This window comes from Plectropomus leopardus, chromosome 16, assembly GCF_008729295.1.
Source record: "Plectropomus leopardus isolate mb chromosome 16, YSFRI_Pleo_2.0, whole genome shotgun sequence".
Lineage (NCBI taxonomy): Eukaryota > Metazoa > Chordata > Actinopteri > Perciformes > Serranidae > Plectropomus > Plectropomus leopardus.
In genome coordinates this window covers 106,979-133,104 of record NC_056478.1, presented here as the reverse complement: position 1 = coordinate 133,104, position 26,126 = coordinate 106,979, and the positions used below count along the sequence as shown (strand labels likewise).

Here is a 26,126-nt window from a genome sequence, read left to right as displayed (position 1 = left end):
AAAAGAAAATATCAGTGGAAATTAATCGATTGAAGTAAAATAAACTCAGTGTGATGGTATATATCGGAAACTGGAGGTGATAAAAACAAGTTCATCCCCAAACAGCCTGTCAAAAAAGGTCGAATTATTTTGTTTACTGCATTGGCTTTTATTTTGACAGCAGTGAGCGGAAGCGCAGGCGTGATGGCGGGCGGGCTTGACGCAGCGGCGGGCTCTGGTTGGCTGTTGTTCTTATCAAAGATGGCTGCTGTTGTCGAGGATGGAGAGTGAGCCGCGGCTGTCATCCGAACACAGGCCGAAGAGACGCACTCAAAGTCCGGCACCGACACCCGGCTGCACCCGCTCCCGGACCGCCTGAACCGAACCTGATTCTCTGCTGAAGGTAGACTCATTTTTCTCCCGTTTTCTCCGTCAGCATCCTCCGCTGTTATCGATTAGTGCGTGATGGACGTATTGATCGATCGGAAAAAAATCACAGTCGCGGTGAAATATGTGATTGTATATAACCATGAACATTAATCCGATTATTCGACGTTTGGATGCGTGTGTATTGTTGCGGAGTGAATGTCAGCAGCCGGTAAATCGGTGAATCCGGTGTGAAGGTTATTCATGTTACCGCAGTGTAATAACGACGGTAATAACACTGAGAGCGCCGATATCACATCATCATTATCACAGCCATAATGTTCATTCATGTTAATAATAAGCAGGCGACGCCTTAGCCTGACAAACAGGACACTGATAAGATCAATAAATCAGGTTTATATTTAACCGACAGCCGTCTGAGCGCTAATCCGCAGATATGTGTTAGGGACTGTTCTCTATTTATCAGGAGAGGGGTGGCGAAGGTGTTCAAGAGTGACTTGAGGAAATCCATTCCTCCCTCCATAAAATAATAATAATGAACTATAATAATGTTCTTTTACATTGATAATATTAATGAATCACTGAAAGTGTCAAAGTAATTTTTTTCAGTCACCCAAAAAGAAAAAAAAATGTACTAAATAAAATAAAACAAATAAACAGTTTATTTGTGAGAGAAGAGGGCGTCTGTTAGGGACTGTAGCTTATTTATTAGAGGAGAGAGGTCTCTGTTAGGGACTGTAGTTGATTTGTGGGGGGGGTCTGTTAGGGACTGTGATTTATTTGTTGGGGGGGGGTAAAAAATGTTGACTTTATAAACAAATGAGCAGGTATATATTTCAGCGTATCTGATATCAGTTTAAAGAATCCAGCACGGTGCGTCTTCAAAGAGGAGCCTCAGAGACAGTCGGCGTCTCCATATCAGCGGTCCAGCAGAGACCGGGGGGACGTGTGAAGGCTGATCTGAGGATAGTTCACAGCTGTGACATTAAAGCTGCTGAACATCAGACTGTCTGCATCCAAATATATCACCAGAGAGAGTGTGAGAGCTCAGAGTCCAGCTCAGCTCCTACAATAAGTCTAAAATACACTGTGGAAACTAAATAGTTACATTCAGACTGTTCAGGTCCAAAAATGCTCCATTGAAACCCATTCAAACTGACATTTTTGATCCCACAGCCATCAGAGCAGAAAAACAGGACTTGTATTATTTCTGGGTGTCATTCTGGGCTTTTGACTCTGAATTTGTCATTTTGACTATTTTCCACCTGATGAGGTCATTTTGACCATATTTGGCATATGGAGGAAATACATGCTATTTCCACTAGGTGACCTGTCACAGTCAATGTAGCTGCTGATCACTGACATATCCCAGACTGTCAGCAGCTACACTCACACACTGACATATCCCAGACTGTCAGCAGCTACACTCACACACTGACATATCCCAGACTGTCAGCAGCTACACTCACACACTGACATATCCCAGACTGTCAGCAGCTACACTCACACACTGACAGATCCCAGACTGTATGTTGAAAATAACTCATTTTTTAATGTTTTTTTAATCGAAAAACATAGTGGCATCATCACAAAACCCTGGCATTTAAAGGGTTGAAATGAATGAATATTTGATATTTATGATTAAGACTGATGCTGTTTAAAATATTGAACTCAATAAAAGCAGAAAATCATATTAATCTATAATCTTTTTTAAGTTTTTTGAGCGGCATGAGAGTGTGTGGTATTAAAGCGGGCCCGTTAAAGAGACAAGAACAAAAACAGCATCAGTCCAGAATTAATACGTTTACTTTTGTGCAGAGAGAAGCATAAAGCACCACACAGTTGAAATACTTAAGTAAAGTACAACTATCTTGAACTGTACTTTAGTTCTTGAGTACATGTACTATTTTCTAAAAACCTGACGGTGAATTTTGTGTGAATCAAAGCCCCTGAAAAAGTGATGAATTCCTGCCTGGAATTAAACATTTAAGACTGAATGAGCCTCAAAATGAAAGTTATTAAAGAATTTTCATCTGTGTTTACGTTTTTGACACTGACTCGGTCCTGTGTTTGTAGGACACACGGGGGACAGACCAGACATGGACACCACCACGTCCATCAAGATGACCACTCTGGCCATCCAGAACCTGTTCAGCTACGTGGAGGAGGAGAACCTGGCCGCTCTCAAGGCTCACCTGGACCGCTTCAAGGAGGTGGACGGACGCAGCGACGTACGTACAGAGCCACGCCTCCTCGTGTTTTCATTTCAGTCAATACAGCTGTGATAATCTGTGATAATCTGTGATAATCTGTAATAATCCTGTAATAACGCGCGGACGCTGTCTGCTGCTGCACACTGCAGGCTCATTCTGACATCAGCAGGTTTTTTCATCTTTATTTTGTACGTTTTTTTATTTATTGTTTGTGATAAATTTAAGACTAAAGATAACTTAAAAGTCATTTTAGCTGTGTTTGTTTGTTTGTTTGTTTGTTTGTTATTGACAGAACGGTCAGACCCCTCTGATGCTGGTTTATGTATTATAGATGGACAGTGAACCCTGTTTGTTTGTTGTTTACCTGTTTGTTTGTTTGTTTGTTGTTGACAGAACGGTCAGACCCCTCTGATGCTGGCGGCGGAGCAGGGCAGTCTGGAGATCGTCCAGGAGCTCATCAGGAGAGGAGCCAACGTCAACCTGGACGACGTGGTGAGCCAATCAAACGCACACACGCGGCCGCTCCCCGTTCTCAGCTCCTTCACCTCGGATGCTGCGGTTGCTAGGAGACAGGCGGAGGTGACGGCGTGTTTCCATGGTAACCCGTCTCTCTTTCTCTGTGCTGTCAGGACTGCTGGTCGGCGCTGATCTCTGCAGCCAAAGAAGGTCATGTGGAGGTGGTGAAGGAGCTGCTGGAGAACAGCGCCTACATCGAGCACAGAGACATGGTGGGACAACGCCGCAGAGGCTCATGGGACATGTAGTCAATATACAGATCATTTAACACACTCACCTAGATGAAGTGTGATGAAAAGATGTGTTGTTGAATCGGCTATTTGTCCTACAAAAAAAGCAGAAAATGATGCATTATTTATTTCACGTACAGTAAAAATTTAATTTACAGGCCGGGACATTATTGTCCTAAAGCACTGAAGTCTACAGGCTTATATTTGAGACAGATGTCCATAGTTCATGAGCAAGAAAATAGGGAAATGACCCAGATGTCAGAAAGAAATCTGTGAAAAAATACAAGGAAATTTGCTAAAAAAAAAAAAAGAACCAAGAGGAAGTAAAGACAATAAAACTGAGTACAAAGCCCAAATTCTAATAATTCTGTAAAATAATTTAAAATGTAGAATTATAACATAGTTCACTGGACATTTTTTTTTTTAAGAAATCGTTCTCCACATCTACTAATCTCTGTTTTTGGGTCTCTGTTGTTTACCCAATAATCCCGTCTTCTTTGGTGCTCGTGGTTTCGGTAAAATTAACTCTTTTTATTGACTGAATTTTGAGAATCTCACAGAGCTCACATTGTGTGTGTCCGTATTGGCAAAAGTTTAAATATATAAACATATTTAACCGACGTTATCTCCAGCAGGTCAAAAACACGGTTTGATACGACCAAAGAGCTTGTACAAAAATGAGCTGCATGGTAACCGTGGTAACCAGAGCGAGCTGCAAACAGAGACAGGCGTTTGTTTGTCAGGATGTGGAGCCTCAGCCGGCTGGTTAAAGGGACCGCCTTTAATTTCAAGTTTTCCGGTATTCAAAGAAAAGCAGATGAAGTTTAACATCTGTTGTGATCATCAACGTAAGGAGGGAAAAACTTTGTGATCCGATTGTTGTGGACAAAATAAATATAAATATTATTATATATTAACATATAAACATAAAATCATGATTTCGGAGTGATGACACGTGATGTCGTGTGTCAGGGCGGCTGGACAGCGCTGATGTGGGCGGCTTACAAAGGTCGTGTGGAGGTCACCAAACTGCTGCTGGAGAACGGAGCAAACCCCAACACTACAGGACAGGTAACACACACGCACACACACACACACACACACGCACGCACACACACACACACACACACACACACACCGAGAACACAGCTGAAACTTATAATTCTGCCTTTAGGAAATGTACGATGTGACCGTCAGAAATGAGGCGTTTCTGTTATTTTGTCCTCTGAATATTAGAAACTTCTGAATTTCACGCAGTTCAGAACGTCCATGCCAAACCACGTCCAAGGTGGACCTTCTGCAGAGGAGGTCCAAAAGTGCAAACGCCCGCCCTCAAACGGGTGACATCTCGCCGACTGCAGCCAACACAAAAACACCCCCGTCTCTGACTGTCTGTGCAGGAGAACAGAGAGAAAGACGTTTTTAAAGACATGTAACTGAAATAATTCCTACGATGGCGTCAGCTGAATATAAGAAGCTTTGTAGGCAGAAAAGGCGTCACTGGACTCAACAGCTGTTCCTGATAAAGTGACCAGGGAGTGTAAAATTATCAGCTGTGAAACTGTTGATGAACACACTGAGAGGACAGACGACAGAGACGACAGGGTTACTTCAGTCAAATGAAAAATGAAAGAGCTCATTATACTGACATCTGCTGTCCGTTTCTGTCTCTGTCCGTCCCTGTCCCTGTCTCTGTCTGCATGTCTCACAGCAGTACAGCGTGTATCCGATCATCTGGGCCGCCGGTCGAGGACACGCCGACATCGTCAAAGTGCTGCTGCAGAACGGAGCCAAAGTCAACTGTTCTGACAAGGTGGAGACAAACTACAACACAACAACAACCAAGTAAACAATAAAACACGATAAACAATGTTCCTGTGTGTGTGTGTGTGTGTGTGTGTGTGTGTGTGTGTGTGTGTGAGACAGTATGGGACCACTCCTCTGATCTGGGCGTCCAGGAAAGGACACTTTGACTGTGTGATGCACCTGCTGGAGAACGGAGCCGATGTCGACCAGGAGGGGGCGGTACGACCACGCACACGTATTATTACTGCACCATCAGTGCTGCGGAGTACTGCACTGCAGTAGTAGTATTGTCTGTCTGTTTCTAAGTAGATACAAATAGTTACAAAAATCTTTTTTTAGTGCTGATTGATAAAAGTCTGAAAAAGGTATAAAAATTTTAAAGGAAAAAAACACTTTTTATCTACAGAAAGAAAAGGGCCAACAGTTCTTTCTTTAAAACAACTGCCAAAAAAGAAAAAAAGATTCTTAAAAACACTGCAAAAACGAGAAAAGACAAAAAACAAACCTGTTTTTTTAAAGAAAGTAATTGCAAAAACATTTTAAAGGAAAGAAAATCGTCTAAATTCTTTGCTTTGAATATCTGCCATAAAAAAGAAATGTAAAGGATTATTGATGATCGTTTCAAAAACTGTATAATCTTTAAAATTTGCCTCAAAGTCCTGAAAAAAAACCTGGAAGTTTTTTTTTTGTAAAATGTGTGTGAACCCTTTGTTATTGTTATATTGTGTTCTGACGCTCTGTGTGTGTATGTGTGTGTGTGTGTGTGTGTGCAGAACTCGATGACGGCTCTGATCGTGGCGGTGAAAGGCGGTTACACCGAGGTGGTGAAGGAGCTGCTGAAGAGGAACCCCAACGTCAACATGACCGACAAAGACGGGAACACGGCGCTGATGATCGCCGCCAAGGAAGGCTACACCGAGATCGTCCAGGACCTGCTGGACGCCGGCACCTACGTCAACATCCCAGACCGGGTGAGACGAGGTCACATGATGTGTTGACGAGGGCGTGGCCTTAGGAGTCACATGACAAATCTGCGCAACAGTTTCTGATGTCAAAATCTTTTAAAAATACATTTTTCTGCTGCTGAGGAGAAAAAAAACAGATACTCACTCAATCTGTGTGTGTGTGTGTGTGTGTGTGTTACAGAGAGTGGGGACACGGTGCTGATCGGAGCAGTGAGGGGGGGTCATGTGGAGATTGTCAGAGCTCTGCTGCATAAATACGCCGACATCGACATCAGAGGACAGGTGAGAACACAGAGACAAAACAAATAGTTATTTGGACTAACGTTTCCGGAGGTACTGCTGGTTAAACAGCTCATACGGTCATGAAAAACCTGGAAAAGACCTACAATCTGAGAACAGCAATTTCCACAACTATATAACTAAAAATACAACTTTTGTATTTTGAATTTTGTTTCACCAACTTATACAATAACACATGATGCGTTAAAGGATCGTCGGAAATTTAAGCATCAGACAATAATTTCTGTTTTTACAGTTTCCAGCTGTAATAAATGAGGTCATTTTTTTGTAATTTTTAAAGAAAACGTGCAAAAATCACAAAAAAAGACAAATCACCAAAATGTGTTCTTTGGAAACATTACCAAAAAGACTTTGAAGAAAAAAAATGTTTTTTAAAGAGTGAAAATGGGTCCTGGAAAAGTCCTGGAAATGTTCTGGTAAAATGTGTAAAGCAGTAATAATTGAAAAGTACAGTGATGGTGTGAGCTGATGTTTCTGTTTCCAGGAGAATAAAACTGCTCTGTACTGGGCCGTGGAGAAAGGAAACGCCACTATGGTGAGAGACATCCTGCAGTGTAACCCCGACACTGAGACCTGCACCAAGGTGAGACCCCAACACACCTGAGAACACCTGACAACACTTCAATACACATGAGAACACCTGACAACACTTCAACACACCTGAGAACACTTCAACACACCTGACAACACTTCAACACACCTGAGAACACTTCAACACACCTGACAACACTTCAACACACCTGACAACACTTCAACACACCTGACAACACTTCAACACACCTGAGAACACTTCAACACACCTGAGAACACCTGACAACACTTCAACACACCTGAGAACACCTGACAACACTTCAACACACCTGAGAACACTTCAACACACCTGACAACACTTCAACACACCTGAGAACACTTCAACACACCTGACAACACTTCAACACACCTGACAACACTTCAACACACCTGAGAACACTTCAACACACCTGAGAACACCTGACAACACTTCAACACACCTGAGAACACCTGACAACACTTCAACACACCTGAGAACACTTCAACACACCTGACAACACTTCAACACACCTGAGAACACTTCAACACACCTGAGAACACTTCAACACACCTGACAACACTTCAACACACCTGAGAACACTTCAACACACCTGACAACACTTCAACACACCTGACAACACTTCAACACACCTGACAACACTTCAACACACCTGAGAACACTTCAACACACCTGACAACACTTCAACACACCTGAGAACACTTCAACACACCTGAGAACACTTCAACACACCTGACAACACTTCAACACACCTGAGAACACTTCAACACACCTGAGAACACCTGACAACACTTCAACACACCTGAGAGCACCTGACAACACTTCAACACACCTGAGAACACTTCAACACACCTGAGAACACTTCAACACACCTGACAACACTTCAACACACCTGAGAACACTTCAACACACCTGACAACACTTCAACACACCTGACAACACTTCAACACACCTGACAACACTTCAACACACCTGAGAACACTTCAACACACCTGACAACACTTCAACACACCTGAGAACACTTCAACACACCTGACAACACTTCAACACACCTGAGAACACTTCAACACACCTGAGAACACTTCAACACACCTGACAACACTTCAACACACCTGAGAACACCTGACAACACTTCAACACACCTGAGAGCACCTGACAACACTTCAACACACCTGAGAACACTTCAACACACCTGAGAACACTTCAACACACCTGACAACACTTAAACACACCTGACAACACTTCAACACACCTGAGAGCACCTGAAAACACTTTAACACACCTGAAAATACTCCAACACACCTGAAAACACGGGGGTGACCCAAAACCACTTTAACACGTCTGACAACACCTGAAAACACCTTGGAACACCTGGATACATCTGAAAACACTTCAACACACCTGAAAACACTTAAAAATACACCTGGACACAGTGGACAGATGACAGATGACGCCTGCTGGCCCCTCGCGTCTGCAGAGTTTCTTGTATCTAATACGTGGTGTGTAAATCTCGGCGTACCTGTTGTTGTTCTCCGAGCTGCTGCTGTAAACGGCGTGCAGGTGTTTGCAGGCAGGTGTTGTGACGTCGTGTTTCCTGTTTCAGGATGGAGAGACCTCTGATCAAAGCCACCAAGATGAGGAACATCGAGATCGTGGAGCTGCTGCTCGATAAAGGAGCCAAAGTGTCGGCTGTCGACAAGGTGAGAACAACAACGATGCGTTAACGTTTACGCTAACAAACACTAACGAGACGTGAAACTGAGGCTAAAATGAGCCCTTCAAAATAAAATTAGCATGAAAACTTGACTTTCTTCACCCGTGCTGGATCAGTTTGACCTCTGTACTTCCTGTTTTCCTCAGAAAGGAGACACGCCCCTCCACATCGCGATCCGTGGGCGGAGCCGGCGCCTGGCCGAGCTCCTCCTCAGGAACCCCAAAGACGGCCGCCTGCTGTACCGACCCAACAAGGCCGGAGAGACGCCGTACAACATCGACTGCAGCCACCAGAAGAGCATCCTCACGCAGATCTTCGGAGCACGTACGTTCACGAAGCGATCGCATCTCTCCGGTTAACAGGATATTCAGGTTCCAGTGAGATCCAAAGGGTTAAAATACAGATCAGTACTTTTCTATATGTAGCCGAAGTCGACAGACTATAATAATCATAGTTCAGGACAGGAAACAGCTGATAATAACAATAATAATAATTTTAAACGTCAGTCAGCTCCGTTTAATCAGTTGATCTCAGCTCAGCAATAAACACCCGAAAAATCAAAAAGCCAAAAAGTTTCAAATAGATACTGGAATAAAATGTAAATGTAGAAAAGTATAAATAAATAAATATAACGAATCAGTGCAACATTACGTGAATAAATGTATAAATAAATACATGAATGAATAAATAAATACATTAAGGAGTGTCTAAATAAATACAGGAATAAAAAAAGAAATGAATAAACAGAGAAATAAATGAATGAAAGAACAATGAAATACTTCAATTACAGAAATAAAGTACAAGAATAAAGGAGTAAATACGGGTTGAAATAAATCTGGAAATAAATAGATAAATGCAGAAATAAATGAATGTTCGTGGTTTTTTTTCATGTTTAGTGTCCGTTTCTTCGGACAAAAAGATAAAAACAAACGAGAGAAACGTGTTTTTAGGATGAACACTGAGACACGATGACGGTCATTTTAGATCTTCCAGCTAACGTGAGTCTCATAACGCTCATCTGTGACATTCGTGTCCCCCTGCAGGTCACCTGTCCCCCACAGAGACGGACGGGGACATGTTGGGTTACGACCTGTACAGCTCCGCGCTGGCGGACATCCTGAGCGAGCCGACCATGCAGCCCCCCATCTGTGTGGGTCTGTACGCCCAGTGGGGCAGCGGCAAGTCCTTCCTGCTCAAGAAGCTGGAGGGTGAGTACACACACACACACACACACACACACACAGACAGACACACACACACACAGACACACACACACACACACACACACACAGACACACACAGACACACACACACACACACACACACACACACACACACACACACACACACACACACACACACACACACACAGACACACAGACACACACACACACACACACACACACACACACACACACACACACACACACACACACACACACACACAGACACACACACACACACACACACACACACACAGACACACACAGACACACACACACACACACACACACAGACACACACACACACACACACACAGACACACACACACACACACAGACACACAGACACACACACACACACACACACACACACACACACACACACACACACACACACACACACACACACACACACACACACACACACACACACACACACACACACACACACACACACACACACACACACACACACACACACACACACACACACACACACACACACACACACACACACACACACACACACACACACAGACACAGAATATACAGGGTTTCCTATGGTCATGGAAATCCTGGAAAAGTCTAAATATTCCCAGAAAGTTTTGGAAGGTCCTGGAATTTTGTTTGACAAACCTGTATCAGAACAAATGTTCAAAGATTGTTAAAATGTGAAAATGAAAATCCAACAGTAATTTCTGTTTTTACAGTTTCTGACTGTTTAATAATTTCCTCTCTCCTCTCTCCTCTCTCTCTCCTCCTCCTCCTCTCTCCTCTCTCTCTCTCTCTCCTCTCTCCTCCTCCTCCTCCTCCTCCTCTCTCTCTCCTCCTCTCTCTCCTCTCCTCCTCTCTCCTCTTCTCTCCTCCTCCTCCTCCTCCTCTCTCTCCTCCTCTCTCTCCTCCTCCTCCTCTCTCCTCTCTCTCCTCTCTCCTCTCTCTCTCCTCCTCCTCTCTCCTCCTCCTCCTCTCTCCTCTCTCTCCTCCTCCTCTCTCCTCCTCCTCCTCCTCCTCCTCTCTCTCCTCCTCTCTCTCTCCTCCTCCTCCTCTCTCCTCCTCCTCTCTCCTCTCTCCTCTCTCCTCTTCTCTCCTCTCTCTCTCTCTCTCCTCTCTCCTCCTCCTCCTCTCTCCTCTTCTCTCCTCCTCCTCCTCAGATGAGATGAAGACGTTTGCCGGGCAGCAGATCGAGCCGTTGTTTCAGTTCTCGTGGCTCGTCGTCTTTCTGTCTCTGCTGCTCTGCGGCTCCGTCGCCGTCGTCCTCGGCTTCACCGTCGACCCCAAACTGGCCATGGCGGTGTCCCTCAGCCTGCTCGCTCTGCTCTACCTCTTCTTCGGTAAGACTCAACGTTCAGACCAAAACAGGACGCCGTTTTTTTTCTCTGTCCTCGTGGCGTCTGAATAATCTTCTCCCGCCCCCTCCGCAGTGGTCGTGTACTTCGGCGGGCGCCGGGAGGGCGAGAGCTGGAACTGGGCGTGGCTGCTCAGCACCCGTCTGGCCCGTCACATCGGGTATCTGGAGCTGCTGCTGCGGCTGATGTTTGTGAACCCGCCGGAGCTGCCGGAGCAGAGCACCCGAGCTCTGCCTGTCAGGTAACCCGCTCGACCTCGGATCCTTAAAAAGCCTTTACGATCCCCAAATTCACTGCTCTCAAAATAAGACCTTGTGTCAAATCGAGCAACAGTTATTCTGTCAAAATTCTTAAAAACGCTCAGACATGGAGAGAAGATTTTATGACTCATTTTTATGAATTGCATCTTAAAAATCTGAAAATAATTAATGATAATAATTAATATTAGGGATGCACACTAATTATTGGACTGACAATTATCGGCCGATAACGGGACTTAAGACGTCATACCGATATTACAATAATAACATTTTTGGCCGATAAACAGAACCCATAATAAAAAGCATAAACTGCTTTGATTTGTCCCGTGTTGCCATGGTTTCGCTCCTCCAGTCCCACACGCTGCATTATGCTGCGTCAAACTGCTGCTGGATCAGTCCACAACGTGTCATCAGTCAGCAGCAGCATTTAACCCTTTGTTTCTTTTTTTTTTTTAACTCTTTCCCCTCCACTGATGAGATTTTTTATCAATCGTTGTTCTCACTGTAGTGTAGGGGACACTGTTACGGATGACGATCTAAGGTCCCAGAGAGACGGAGGAGAGGACTACTGACGTGCCGACTTTATCGCTCTTTAGCGGCTTTTCGGAGCCTCTCAGCGGCGATGTTTTAAAAAAACGCAACAGGAGAAACACTTATTTAAGATCATCAGTGAACGAGCAGGAAATATACTGTCCATATATATACTCTTATAGGAGATACAGGAGGTCACCTAGAGCGCCACACGCTGGAGGGGCAAAGCTGGTCGCACTAAAAAACAGAAACCCCCCAAAAAACCTGATGATAACTCTCTGCGCCCGTCAGCGCCTTTCTTCATGTTCTGCCTTTAAAATAACAAACAAACAAATGACGAGAGAAATAATCCTGAACTCAGCGTCCCTGATGTTTCTCATCGTTGACCTGCTGACCAGCCTGCACCCTGACACCTGACGGCGCTGAAGACAAGGACGGGGACGAGTTACTGATACTGACTGATCCGCTCCGCTCTCATTGTCCAACGGTGTCTCCACCGGTGTCTCCGAATGTCCACTCCGCTCTCATTGTCCACCGGTGTCTCCGCCGGTGTCTCCGCCAGTGTCTCCAAATGTCGGCTCTCATTGTCCACAAGTGTCTCCGCCAATGTCTCCGAATGTCCACTCCGCTCTCATTGTCCTTCAGGTGATCTCAGTTTCTTCTAGGACACCAAAATGTCTCGATCATGATGAGATCTCACATGATGAGAGGACATGATGAGAGGACGCGCTGGAGGCGGTTTGAGTTCAGGTGTAGTGAGTTTCCAGCTCGGTTATGCTGAAAGAATAAACTGATATCTTAGACATTTGGACAAACGACCCTTAACCTGAAGTTAAAAAAATATATTTTTTTTTGTTTTTGTGAGGTAGATTTGGTCTCAAATGTAAAAGCATTAAAGCTAACTCCTTAAGAACTCAGCACGCCACGAAGAGATGATGTCATCAGTCGATGTGAGGTCACGTGACGTCATCACGTCCCCGCAGGTTCCTGTTCACAGACTACAACCGGCTGTCCTCCGTCGGAGGAGAGACGTCGATGGCTGAGATGATCGCCACGCTGTCCGACGCCTGCGAGAGAGAGTTCGGCTTCCTCGCCACGCGCCTCTTCAGAGTGTTCAAGACCGAGGAGACGCAAGGTGACAGACACACACACACACACACACACACACACACACACACACAGCCTGTACGTCTGTCTTTGTGAGGACCGGCATTGACATAATATATATTCCTTAGACCCTTCCTAAAGCTAAACCTAATTCTTAGCGGAGCTTTAACCCTTTGAAACCTGAGCAGATTGGATTAATTTCTTTTCTGGGAAAGAATGACCCAAAAATTAACAAGAAAATATTTAAATTTACTTAACTTAAATTTAATTTGATTCAATTTACTTTATTTGAAATGCATTAAACTTTAGAATTTAATTGTTTTAAACTATGTTTTTAAAAAAATGACAAATGAATCTACCTTGTACCTTGTCAAAGAAATACTAGAAAATTATCTAAAAATTAGCAACAATAATAGAACAAAGAAAAGAAAATAAATAAAAAATAAATTAGGAAATTACCTGGAAATGGGCTTAAAAATTATAACTTTGAGACATTTTTAATATGTGTAATTGTGTCAATTACAATTGGGTTTTTTTTTCTACCTTTTTCCTTTTTTTAATGTTTTTGGCCATAATTCAATAACCTGAATGGTGTCCACCTGTAATCTGTGCTGATTGTAGAGACCTTCTGTGTGTGAAGCGTCCATGTTTTTACAAACATGGACACGTACATCTGCGTGGCGGTCTTTTTTTTTTTTTTTTTTAAAGAATCGAGTCAGTTTGCTCAGGCTTCGAAGGATTAAGATATGAGGACTCGTCAAAATGTCCTCACTCAACCTATGGTCCTCACTATGTATCAAGTACATAACACACACACACACACTGTAACTAACCTTCTTCTTCTGTGGTTGTGGTGCCAGGTAAGAGGAAGTGGAAGAAGACGTGCTGCGTCCCGTCCTTCGTCCTCTTCGTGCTGGTGCTGGCGTGCCTGCTGAGCGGCATGGCGCTGCTAGCCGTCTTTAAGGTGGATGGGGAGAACCGCACTGTGAACGGCGTGCTGGTGGCCATCGGCAGCGTGGTGGGTCTCGCTCTGCTTCTCAACTGCAGGACCTGGTGGCAGGTCACCGACTCGGTGCTCAACTCGCAGAGGAAGAGGCTCCACAGCGCCGCCAACAGGATGCACAAGCTGAAGAGTGAGGGCTTCATGAAGGTGAGGCCTTAAAGGGACAGTCCGCCGTTTCACTCAGTTCATCAGATGATTCATTTAATTTTGTATTTCTGTAAAGAGTCCAAAAGGAAAAACAATTGTTCCATCAACATTTAAAATATGTTGATGTTATTTCACCCTGACCTGTGGTGTCGTGCTGCAGGTGCTGAAGACGGAGGTGGAGCTGATGGCGAGGATGGCGAAGACCATCGACGGCTTCACGCAGCATCAGACAAGGCTGGCGGTCGTTATTGATGGGCTGGACTCGTGCGAACAGGACAAAGTTCTGCAGATGCTGGACACGGTGAGGCAGTTTCACACCTTCTCATCTCTGTGCTTCCTGAAGTGGAATAAAGAAAAAGTAAAAATAAATGTTGTCTGCATGCTGATCGAGCCGACAGATTCAGGTGTTTTTTGATGGATTTTGTGATGTAGCGATCTGAGCAGATTGAGCCAGTCCCTGTGGATTCTGCATGGCCTCACACAATCACCACTGCAACTCTTTTCATCGTACAGCTTCACACAGAGTATTGATCCACTCAGACTCTCTCTGTTTATCTGTTGCTGCGTCTGGGAGAGAGGCACACACACGGCTAACGTTACCTTTATTTACTGAGTCGAGCCGATAATAATAAACTCCTTTACAGCCCTGGACACAGATTTTTGTACTGAGTCACTGTTGGAGCTTTTGAACTTTACAAACTATAACGAGTCACGAAGCTGTCGAGCGGGCGGAGAAACACCGTGCGCTCCCTCAGCTGCCGGTGGAGCTGTGAGACGCTCCGTGTCTCTCTCTCTCTGTGACGTTGTCTTTTCTTTCTGTCGATCTCTGTGTTTACAGTCAGGTCGACCTTGCTGTTTCTAAATCTTCCTGACTGAAAGAAAACTTAAGACCAGCTGAGAAGCTTAAAAAATATTTGTTTGGGAATGAAAGGCCAATCCACCAGAAAAGGTTAACGGTTCATACAAGAACCGTTGCCGTGGAAACGGGCGCTGATTGTTAGCCGTGTTTGGTGTTGCAGGTGCGGGTGCTGTTCTCCAAAGGCCCCTTCATCTCCATCTTTGCCAGCGACCCTCACATCATCATCAAGGCCATCAACCAGAACCTGAACAGCGTCCTCAGAGACTCCAACATCAACGGACACGACTACATGAGGAACATCGTCCACCTGCCCGTCTTCCTCAACAGCAGAGGGCTGTCCAGCGCCAGGAAGATGTGCGCCGCCGCACCCGCCAATGGGGACACCGCCAACTCTGAGGGTAACCATGACGATCACACAGTTGAGACAGAGTGTTGGTGTGGGACACGCTGTCAGATGATGTTTGTGACTGTGGTGTCTCTGTCCCGTCAGCTGGGTGGCACGAGGAGCTGGACAGGAAACTGTCTCAGCACAGTTTGGGAGAATTAACCAAGTTTGGCAGCAAGACGACGCTCAACCGCCGGGTGAGTGTGTGAGTGTGTGTCTGTGTGTCTGTATGTGTGTGTGTCTGTATGTGTGTGTGTTTGTGTTTGTCTGTGTGTGTGTGTGGTTGTGTGTGTCTGTGTGTGTTTGTCAGGGTTTGTACAGTTTGAAAAAAGCTAAAAAAGTCATGTATAATATAATGTAATATGTTTAATAACACATATGTGTTCAAGAACACATTTTTAAACTTCCAATGTGTTAGAAATTTAAAAATCCAACAAAAATGTCTGTTTTTACAGTTTCTGGCTGTGAGGAAAATATGCCCGAGGGGTTGGCAGGCCTGTTCTCTTTAAAAAATCACCAACAATTTTAAAGGAAAATAAAGCAGCAAAAGTTTTTTCTTTAAAAACTTCTAAAAATGAAAACTAAAATTGCCAAAGGCATTAAAATATCTTAATCTTTCAAAAGTCTTAAAAATGCTTAGACATTAGGGATGGGACATTTTCCTTTAGCTTCTACTCTTTGTTCACATAACATTGCAAAACTCAAAATATTGTCTATTTAAAAAATAAAATAAAATTTCCCCATAAACTTAATTAATGTCAGAACATGTTTTTACCGTCAACACTGGCTCCTGTAAACTGATCTAACATTTCAGTTCAAATGGAGTTTAAATGCTGCTTGCCTTCAGCTGGAGGAACTCTGATTTTAGTGATGAAGTTTATTTGAGAAAGTGAAGAAAAATAAATATGTAGAGAGCAAAAAAACAGAAAGCTGCAGCTTGTTTTAGGACTGATGTGATCATGTGACCTGTGCGCTCAGGACACATACCGGCGGCGGCAGGTGCAGCGCTCGGTGACCCGTCAGATGTCCTTCGACCTGACGAAGCTGATGGTGACGGAGGATTGGTTCAACGACATCAGCCCGCAGACAATGAGGAGGCTGCTCAACATCGTCTCCGTCACAGGTCACACACACACACACACACACACACACACACACACACACACACACATAAACAGAACCAGGATCAGAAACGTTTCATAAAAACAAACGTGTTTGGAATCTCTGTGGTAAAAATACCGTTTAAAATCCTTCAGACTGGATTCTGCTGCTGTTGCTGTAAAAGTACGATTTTTTAGTACAAAAGTTACAGAAACAGTTTGAGTCTGTTAACTCTCCCGACAGCAGCTCAGTGGACTCTGTGGCTGAGCTGCTGGACGAACCTGCAGCCTCGCTCAGAGACAACAGGAACCATGAGGGTGGTTATCAGCTGTCTCTGTTAACTCTTTCTGCGTCAGGCTCCGAGCGCCTTCACAGAAAACGAGTGGTGTTCAGCGCTTCATTTGACACTTGACACAGCTTTAAAACTGAAAGTCAGAACAAAAACTGCTTCAGGTTAAATTTGCAGCGTCAGTTACCATGGTGATCTAGCCAAAATACAATAGCGCCGCTTTCATATTACGGGAAACCCAACACACCTCGCCCAGACTCAGATCCGCCTTCACGTCTGCCTGCAGGTCGTCTTCTGAGAGCCAATCAGATCAGCTTCAACTGGGACCGCCTGGCGTCCTGGATCAACCTGACAGAGCAGTGGCCCTACAGGACGTCCTGGCTCATCCTGTACCTGGAGGAGACAGACGGCGTCCCTGACCAGGCCACGCTCAAGACCATCTACGAGAGGTCAGAGGTCACACTCAGCATCAGTTCAGACTGACGAATCTTTTACCTTCACAGGACTGAATCATCCAAAAACAAGTTCAGTCACTGTTTCCTCTTCGTCTCCTCCTGCCAGAGTGTCCAAAAACATCCCAACCACCAAAGACGTGGAGCCTCTGCTGGAGATCGACGGAGACATTCGCAGCTTCGAGGTCTTCCTGTCCTCACGCACACCTGTCCTCACCGCCAGAGACATCCGCACCTTCCTGCCGTGCACCGTCAACCTGGACCCCAAACTGAGGGAGATCATCGCAGGTACAGATACTACAAACAAGGGGTGAAGGGGTTAATCTTGAGAGGTTTCTCCCTTCTTCTCATGCTGAGATCAGCTGGAAAATCCACAAAAAATAAAAATAATAATAAATAATAAATCTTCCCGGGGGAACTGAGACTGATGCTTCAGACGGGCAGATCACGGCCGGTAATCACTTTTTCTCTCTGATCCAGATGTTCGTGCAGCTCGGGAGCAGATGAATATGGGCGGAGTCACGTACCCGCCCCTCCCCCTGCAAGAGGCGCAGCCCCGCCCCACCTCAGTGTACAGCCAGGTGTCGTCGGCGTGCTCGCCGTCCGCCTCCTTCACTGGGCCCTTCAACCAGCCAGCAGGGGGCGTGGTCTCCCCGCAGCCTCACAGCAGCTACTACAGCGGCATGGCCGGACCACAGCACCCCTTCTACAACAGGGTGAGTGCAGGCTCCGCCCACAGCGGGTGATTTAGAGATGGTTAAACCTCCAGCTCTGACTCGCCGCCAACTCGTCTGATTGGCTCAGTTTGAACCATCTGTCACCTGTTTGAACTCATTCAGTCTGCTGTCAGACGGATGTTCAGCCCTCCTGAGTTCACGCTGAGTCTCTGCTGTTGTCATAGTCACACACTGATCATGTCGTCAATACTGTTTAGAGTTCGGCGAAAAAGGTTCAAACTGGTTCGATATTAAGCCAAACACAGGACCTGTTTATCAAATATTACCAGGGGACTGACATGACTCAGCAGCTGCTCCTCAGAGCAACAAAAGACACCGAGTCCCAACAGAAAACAAGTGTGTCACTATCATGAAGCATCAGGAAACACCGGAGCTCTGTGTTCACACTGAATCCATCAAATATGACCCTCTGTTACTGCATGTAAACAAACATGTAGCTATCAGCTATGCGCTCCAGATCAGAGCGGAGACGTAAACACTGACAAGACGCTGCTTAGAAGTTGACCGATATTTTTGTTTCAACAAACGCGCAACTTCATATTTAGCAAGTTCACAGCAATTTTTTTATAAAGTTAAGGGAAATTTTAAATAAAAAAATGAATGAATAAAAATTTACAAAGTAAAAGTTCCTCCCATGCCGACACTTTCTGTACACTTTTCATTCACTCTTCCTGTTGTGATAACTGTGTGTGTGTTGATGCATGTGTCCTAAATGTAGTCCAGATTGTGTATTTGAGTGTAATCAGTGAATTTGCAGCTCAGCTCCTACAATAAGTCTAAAATACACTGTGGAAACTAAATAGTTACATTCAGACTGTTCAGGTCCAAAAATGCTCCATTGAAACCCATTCAAACTGACATTTTTGATCCCACAGCCATCAGAGCAGAAAAACAGGACTTGTATTATTTCTGGGTGTCATTCTGGGCTTTTGACTCTGAATTTGTCATTTTGACTATTTTCCACCTGATGAGGTCATTTTGACCATATTTGGCAGATGGAGGAAATACATGCTATTTCCACTAGGTGACCTGTCACAGTCAATGTAGCTGCTGATCACTGACATATCCCAGACTGTCAGCAGCTACACTCGCACACTGACATATCCCAGACTGTCAGCAGCTACACTAACACACTGACGTATCCCAGACTGTCAGCAGCTACACTCGCACACTGACATATCCCAGACTGTCAGCAGCTACACTCACACACTGAGGAGGAGGAGACTCAACATCATTCATCTAAAAACATAGTGGCATCATGACAAAAACCTGGCATTTAAAGGGTTAAAATTCTGACACTTCATGAATATTTGATATTATTAACTAAATAAAAGCATAAAATCGTATTAATGTATAGCATTTTTAAATCTTGATTTTGAAAAGCCCGTTTTGTGTGCAGAGCGATACGAATCTGCCACGTTTTCTCATCAACCCAAAAAATGTGATTTGAAATTTGCTGAGATTTAATCTCTCTCGTTGCCGATCCGGCCGCCTCGGTGCGGCAGTAAATTAAAACTCGACCTGTGTGGCGCTCGCAGCTCCGATAAAATATGAATCACGCGTCAGATGGTTTATCAACTGTGTTGAGCGGGATTCGGCTGCTTTCAAAATCGCTACGATGTGACATCATCACAAATGCAGATTAAACCGGTGTGCATAAATTAACCCGGTTTAATCTCGTACATCGGACCAGTCGACCCGACTCTACAGGAAGCTGCTGTGAGCCCACTTCCTGTCAGCAGAGACTCGCTGTTTGATGTTTTTTTCATTCTTGTTGTTTGAATCATCTGCACGATCATTATTTGATTTTCTGCCCCCCCCCCTTCAGCCATATTTCCCCCATCACCTTTACCAGCTGCCACGCCCACTCATGGCCTCCACCTACCCATCACACCTGCACCCACGCCCTCCACCCAAACACCCCGCCAGCAGAGACGCCTCAGCTGCACCCGTGAGTAAAACAAACGCCTCCAGCTCGCCTGTTTCTCAGAGCAGAGACACTTCCAGACTCTGTAAACGTCCCAGCATCACCTGCTGTTAGTACCTGCTGTTCTGTCTTCTTCTGCTGGGGATGAAGCTGCACTCCGCTCGTCTCTTCTTCTGTGGTGTGTGGGGCCGCGTAGCTTTGGAAACTTGTTTTTAAATCAACTAAAGTTTTTTTCTTCTTCTTCTGATTCCCTGAAACTGAAAAATCATCAGTAATCATTTCCACTTTTCTATCAGCCATCTGTGTTTTCCAGAAGTTTCATTCCTCACCTGTTTGTCTGTCTGTGTCTCTGTCTGTCTGTGTCTCTGTCCGTCTGTGTCTCTGTCTGTCTGTGTCTCTGTCTGTCTGTCTGTGTCTCTGTCCGTCTGTCTGTCTTCAGTATAAGGTTTCATCTTTGAAAAGGAAGCAGGTATTGAACTCTCTCTAACTTCCTTCCCTCCCTCTTTGCTCCTGCATTACCTCCCTCTGCGCACTACACCTCCCAGCATGCACCTTGCCTGGACTAGCCTGTAGCTCAAGTAGTAGTCTGGATGACCTTTAACCCCCACCTCCACCTCGTCTCCTCCTGCACACTGTAAAAAACGTCTTTAAAGTCACTCAGCGTGTGTTCGGTCTCAGTTTAGCAAAATTTAGCAAGAAATGTGTTAAAGTACACGAACTTTACTCGAAAATTAGTCAAGGATAAAAATAAAGAAAAGAAACGATAAAACAAATTTTTTTTTAAAAGTGAAAAAAACGTTTTTTTAAAAGAAAAAAGGCAAACATTTTAGAAGAAAACGTCGGCATGTTTTCTTGAAAAATCAGCAGTAAATAAACACAAACTGAGTAAACTCCGTAAGATGGAGGGAAGCTGCGAGCAACAGAGGACGTGACACAAAAATGAGCAAGAAATAAAGTATAATAATTCTGTCAAATCATTTTAAATATGTAATTATGCTCATTATCAATATCGTTTGCTCCTAATTTTGCCTTAGATGTTTTTAAAAATGATTTTCTAAATGTAATTTTTTGCTCGATTCGGAACATTTCATACCAAGTTGCTCGTTGACTTTTTCTCGTGTTCAGTTCACTTTCTAACCTTCGTGTGTTTTACGGCGCCGTGTTTGAGCGCGTCGCTGGGCGGGAATCAGACCTGTGTGTGTTTGTGTGCAGGGCTCGGCCTCGGTGGTGTCGGCCGCTCCGTCCGTCCTCCTCAGCTCCATGACGACGGAGGCGGTCTGTGAGCGGGTGCGGCTGATCGAAGGCATCGACCAGAGCATGACGGGACAGTACGGCGCCACCATCAGGAAGGTCAGTGCCTGAGAGACGAAGGAAGGGGTTAAAAACATGAGTCCAGATGTTGATATGTGTCGCGTTCATTTCCTGTTTCCTGTTTCCTGTTCGCAGGCGAACGTTAACGGGCGAGTTTTGTCTCAGTGTAACATCGACGAGCTGAAGAAAGAGATGAACATGAACTTTGGAGACTGGCAGCTGTTCAGAGCCACGGTGAGTCCGACAGCACTCACACGGTGTTAAAACGGTCCTGGAAAAACCTGGAAAAGTCATGGAATTTGCAAATAAAAAATTCCAGGCCTGGAAAAGTTTTAGAAAACTAAATGTACCCTGAAAGTTTTGAAAAAGTCCTTTAATTTTGCTTCACCAACCTGTATAAAAACACATGATGTGTTCAAGGAACATCAAAAATGTGAAAATCCAACAGTAATTTCTGTTTTTACAGTTTTTGGCTGATGAACCAAATTGCCAAAAAATCACGTTAAAAAAAAGCCACATTTTCTTCTTTTAAATCTTTTAAACAAAAGAAAAAAGCCAAACTTTTTCTTTAACAATCGCCCAAATTTTAAAAAATGTAAAAAATGTCAAATAAAATAAAATAAATCACCAAAAACAATCAAACAACAAGTAAAGTTGAACGTTGCCCCAATTTTTAATGAAAAAATAAAAATTAAAAAAACAGCCAAATCATTTTTCTAAACATCAACAAAAATTCTCAATCACCAAAAAATGTTTTTTTTTTTAAAAAAGCCATATTTCTTTCTTCATAAATCACAAAAAAGGCCTAAATGTTTAAACACAAAATGCAGGCGTGTTTCTTTAAACACCAGCAGTTAAATAAAAACGAAATACAGCCTTTAAAGTGGTCTGCTCCTCAAAAGCCAAAATCCAAAAAAAAAATCTCCATGCTTTTGATTTGACATGCTTCCCCCTTTTTGAACTCCCCCTCATAAATAACAAACAGTCCCTAAGTTCTATTTAAATATTCAGTTCTGATTCTCTTCTGCTCATTTTTTTAAATAATATATATTTTTAAAACTGTCACATGGTGAAGAAAAAAAGCCGATCACGAGCATCGATGATGGTCTTAAAACTTTGCCTCTAAGTCCTGAAAAGTCCTGAAAAGTTTTGGTAAAACTGCGTGAACGCTGCAGACAGACGATCACGTGACGCGTCTCTCTGCGTCCTCCTGCAGGTTCTGGACATGCGGCACATGGAGAGTCAGGTGCTGCACGAGGAGGTCGTCAGCGAGCAGGGCAGCATCGTGGGCGGCCACACCGACATGGGACGGCGAGCGGCGGCCCCGCCCCACGCCGGCGGCGCCAACGCGGACACTTCGCCGATGTACAGCTTCAACCTGAGCTTCGAGGAGCTGAGCACGGTGGGGCTGGACGAGGCGCAGAGACACGGCGGCGCGGCGTGGATGGTAAACATCTCCGTCAGCTGGAGGACAGCCTGTAGGCAGACGGTAAGCTAACTCTTCTTCTGTGGTGTCTCTTCGCAGGGCGGTGCTCACCGCACCGCCAGCATGACCAGCCTGAACTCCCAGGAGTCCTCCAACGACATCTCCAAGCTGACGGACAAGCAGCAGGCCGAGTACCGCAGCGCCTACCAGGAGTACATCGCTCAGATGGCGCAGGTGGAGATGGGCGGCGGCAGCATCGGGGAGCGGCCCGTCCAGCCGCAGCCCGGCCAGTTCATGACGTCATCGTCAGAGGATAAGAGCAAAGACGGCGGCGAGCAGGACGGACGCAAACCCTTCAACAAGAGGAGCGGCAGCAAACCAGCGGCGGACAATGCCGACTTTGCCTCCAACGGAGACGCCCTGGACCCCATCACGGAGGAGGACGAGAAGGGCGACCACGCCTCCTCCAAGTCCATGCTGACTCGCAAGACCTCGGCCGAGAGAGGGGGGCTGTTCCAGGGCGCCGCCGACCTGAAGCTGAAGGCTGGTGGCGGCGGGCTGCGATACCAGAAGCTGACGAGCGACGACGAAGAGTCAGAGGAGTCTGACAATGCCCCGCTGCTCAAAGACGGCAAGAAGGCCGCCGACCACAAACCGCCCGGCGGCTCACTGGCGCTGAAGGGGAAAGACTACCTGTCGGACGCCATGCTGGACAAGAAGGACTCGTCGGACTCGGGCGTGCGGTCTAACGAGAGCTCGCCGAACCACTCGCTGCAGGACGAGGAGGCGGACCTGTCGCAGCTGGAACGCGCCAACCTGATCGAGCTGGACGAGGAGAGCCTGGCCAGGAAGCGCGGACTTCCCAGCAGCCTCAGCGGCCTGCAGGACCCCGCCGTCCGCATGTCCATCTGCTCCGAGGACCAGTGCAGCCTCCTCGCCAGCAGCCCCGAGGAAAGCTGGCCCTCGTCCAAGTCCTTCAACCTGAACCGCACGCCGAGCAACGTCACGCTCAATAACAACACCAACGCCCAGCAGGGCAACCGCGCCCGCCTGCCCGCCGAGGGCTCCTCCTCTGACCCCGCCTCCTCCTCTAGCGATGTCATCATCTCGCCGAGCTCCAGCACCTCCGGCACCACCGGCACCACCGGCACCACCCGCCCCGGGCCCAACAACGAGAACGTGCGCGTGGTTCACCTGAAGAGGGGCCTGAAGCCCGGGGACCCGCCGGAGATCTGCACCGTGTCCTCCGACACCGTCAGCTTCGGCGAGGAGCGGGAGAGCATCCTGTGACCTCACCGTGACCTCATCGTGACCTCATCGTGACCTCACCGTGACCCGTGAAGATTCAGAGCACTGAGGGTCCACCAGGAGCCGCCCCCCGACCCTCTGGACCAATCAGACTCTTCTGATGAGAAAAGTTTGATGAGCCGTAAAAATATTTGAAAAGTGCAAAAAATGTTTCAAAATTTGTGAAAATATTTGACTTGTTAAAAAACTGAAAAAGCGTCCGCAGTGAATTTAAATATAAAGTCCTGAGATTTGAATATTTGGGTTTGAAAACGGCGTCTCGGTCGCTGATGTGGCTCGGCGGCGGCTGCCGGTGGAGTCGTGGTCGTCGTGGTGTCGTCGTTTCCTGATCGTGGTGGCGCTGCATGCTCTCAGCCGCCGACGTAGAAGTTAAATTGTGTAGAAACTTTATTGACAGTAGGAGCTGCTGCATGTGGACGTCGTGACGTTTGTAGTTTAGCACGTTTCCATAGAAACAAAAACAGAATTTATTCTCTCAGAAACTAAACGAGGATTCGGAGCCTGAAACTGAAACTGACGGATGAGATCAGACTTTACGAAGGAATTCAAGATTTCAGAGAAAAAAGTGAGAATATTTAAATACGTTTCGGGGCCCGTGTGCGTAAACGAGAAGTTTACAGAAACAGATTCACAAAAACAGGCGGGAAAATGAAATCTGATCTGATCTGAGACAAAAACTCGACTTCAGTCTTCGTCTTTAACAACACTGAAAATATAAAATATCTTCCATCAGTTTCTCGTTCTGACAAAAAGCCGCTTTAATTTAATTAAATCATTTACATTTCTTTTGTTTGTTTTTTGACTTTGAGAAACAATGACGCGTCTGTTAAATCTGTTTATTTATGTTCTTTTTCTTTACGGCAAAAAGGGAAACGAATGAGTGAAAACGTCAAAATAAGACGAGTCGTCAGTGTTAATGTTCGTTTACAGTGTTTACTCGTCGGACAGGAAGTCGTGTTTTATTTTTACTCGTCGGACAGGAAGTCGTGTTTTATTTTTACTCGTCGGACAGGAAGTCGTGTTTTATTTAAACTTTGAGCCAAACGAACAAATCACTGATCAAGTTTCAATCAGAGAACAGGAAGAGGCTTTTATTCTGAAGTCTGAGTCGAGCTGGAACAATCAGTCAAATAAATGATTAATTAATTAGTAAAAAGAAGGAAATTCATCTGCAATTATTTTTAGAATTGATTGAATTGAATTTTTTTTTTTTTTTTCAAATGAAAATATGCTGAAAAAATTGTTCCGGTCCCGAAATGTGAGAATTCGCAGCTTTTCTTGATTTCACTTCATAAAGTCGAATATTTGGAGGTTCTGGATTAAAAAAGTGAAAATTGATAAAATCTCATTAAATATGTGATGTAATTAAACGGAGGTCCTGTTTTAGGAAACGCCTTTAACGGATCAGATTTCGGCTTCAGAGACGATCGATCTTCAGTTCACTCAAATAATTCATGAATTATGAAAATCAGCAGACTGACTCCATCATGAAAATGATTAATAAATAAAATGTTTAAAAAGTCATTTGACCTGTTTCCTCTTTAATTATTAAAATATTAAATTTAATATATAGAATTAAAGTCTGTCCTTTTATTGTGAAATCTTTAATTTGTCAGTGAGGAAACTGTTGTTTTTTTTCAAAATAAAAGCTGCTAACTGTATTGTATTGTAGCTTTTTAAAGACGTCCGGTGGTTTTCGTGTGTCGGTGAAGCCGCGTGTCGATGTTTTAGAGTTTCAGTGTCGTCCTCTCAGTGCTCTTCATCATCATCGTCGTCGTCTTCATCACCTGAACAACATTTGATGTGAACTAAAACAAAAATAATAAAGAAATAAAATCTGGATGTTGAACGTTGATCCTGTCCGACTCTTTTTTGTTGTGTTTGTGTCGTTTTTACTTTCAGAGTAAAAAGTTGGATTTATGTTTTAATGTTTAATGAGCACGTGAGGATCTTTCAGGAGCTTGCTCACTTTTCCCGAAGCAGAACTCGTGTGTGATATTTTTTAACGCTTGATTGAGTGTGTAACACTAAAGCAG

General features: G+C 44.9%; 1 protein-coding gene across 1 annotated transcript; it reads left to right on the top strand.

The window, feature by feature from the left end:
* The first annotated feature begins 227 nt into the window (after window positions 1-227).
* Window positions 228-24,734, top strand: LOC121955264 (kinase D-interacting substrate of 220 kDa B-like). The gene is given in 31 exon segments (XM_042503126.1): window positions 228-382; window positions 2,443-2,597; window positions 2,973-3,071; window positions 3,209-3,307; window positions 4,298-4,396; window positions 5,037-5,138; window positions 5,252-5,350; window positions 5,905-6,102; window positions 6,280-6,378; window positions 6,881-6,979; window positions 8,568-8,575; window positions 8,577-8,664; window positions 8,825-9,002; window positions 9,722-9,886; window positions 11,053-11,232; window positions 11,323-11,488; window positions 13,022-13,173; window positions 14,006-14,295; window positions 14,456-14,596; window positions 15,315-15,552; window positions 15,645-15,736; window positions 16,518-16,662; window positions 17,216-17,378; window positions 17,491-17,669; window positions 17,862-18,097; window positions 19,947-20,069; window positions 20,485-20,514; window positions 21,258-21,395; window positions 21,492-21,590; window positions 22,573-22,803; window positions 22,882-24,734. Coding segments are annotated over 30 exon segments (5,259 nt in total). The 5' UTR covers window positions 228-382; window positions 2,443-2,465; the 3' UTR covers window positions 24,073-24,734.
* Window positions 24,735-26,126: the final 1,392 nt, after the last annotated feature.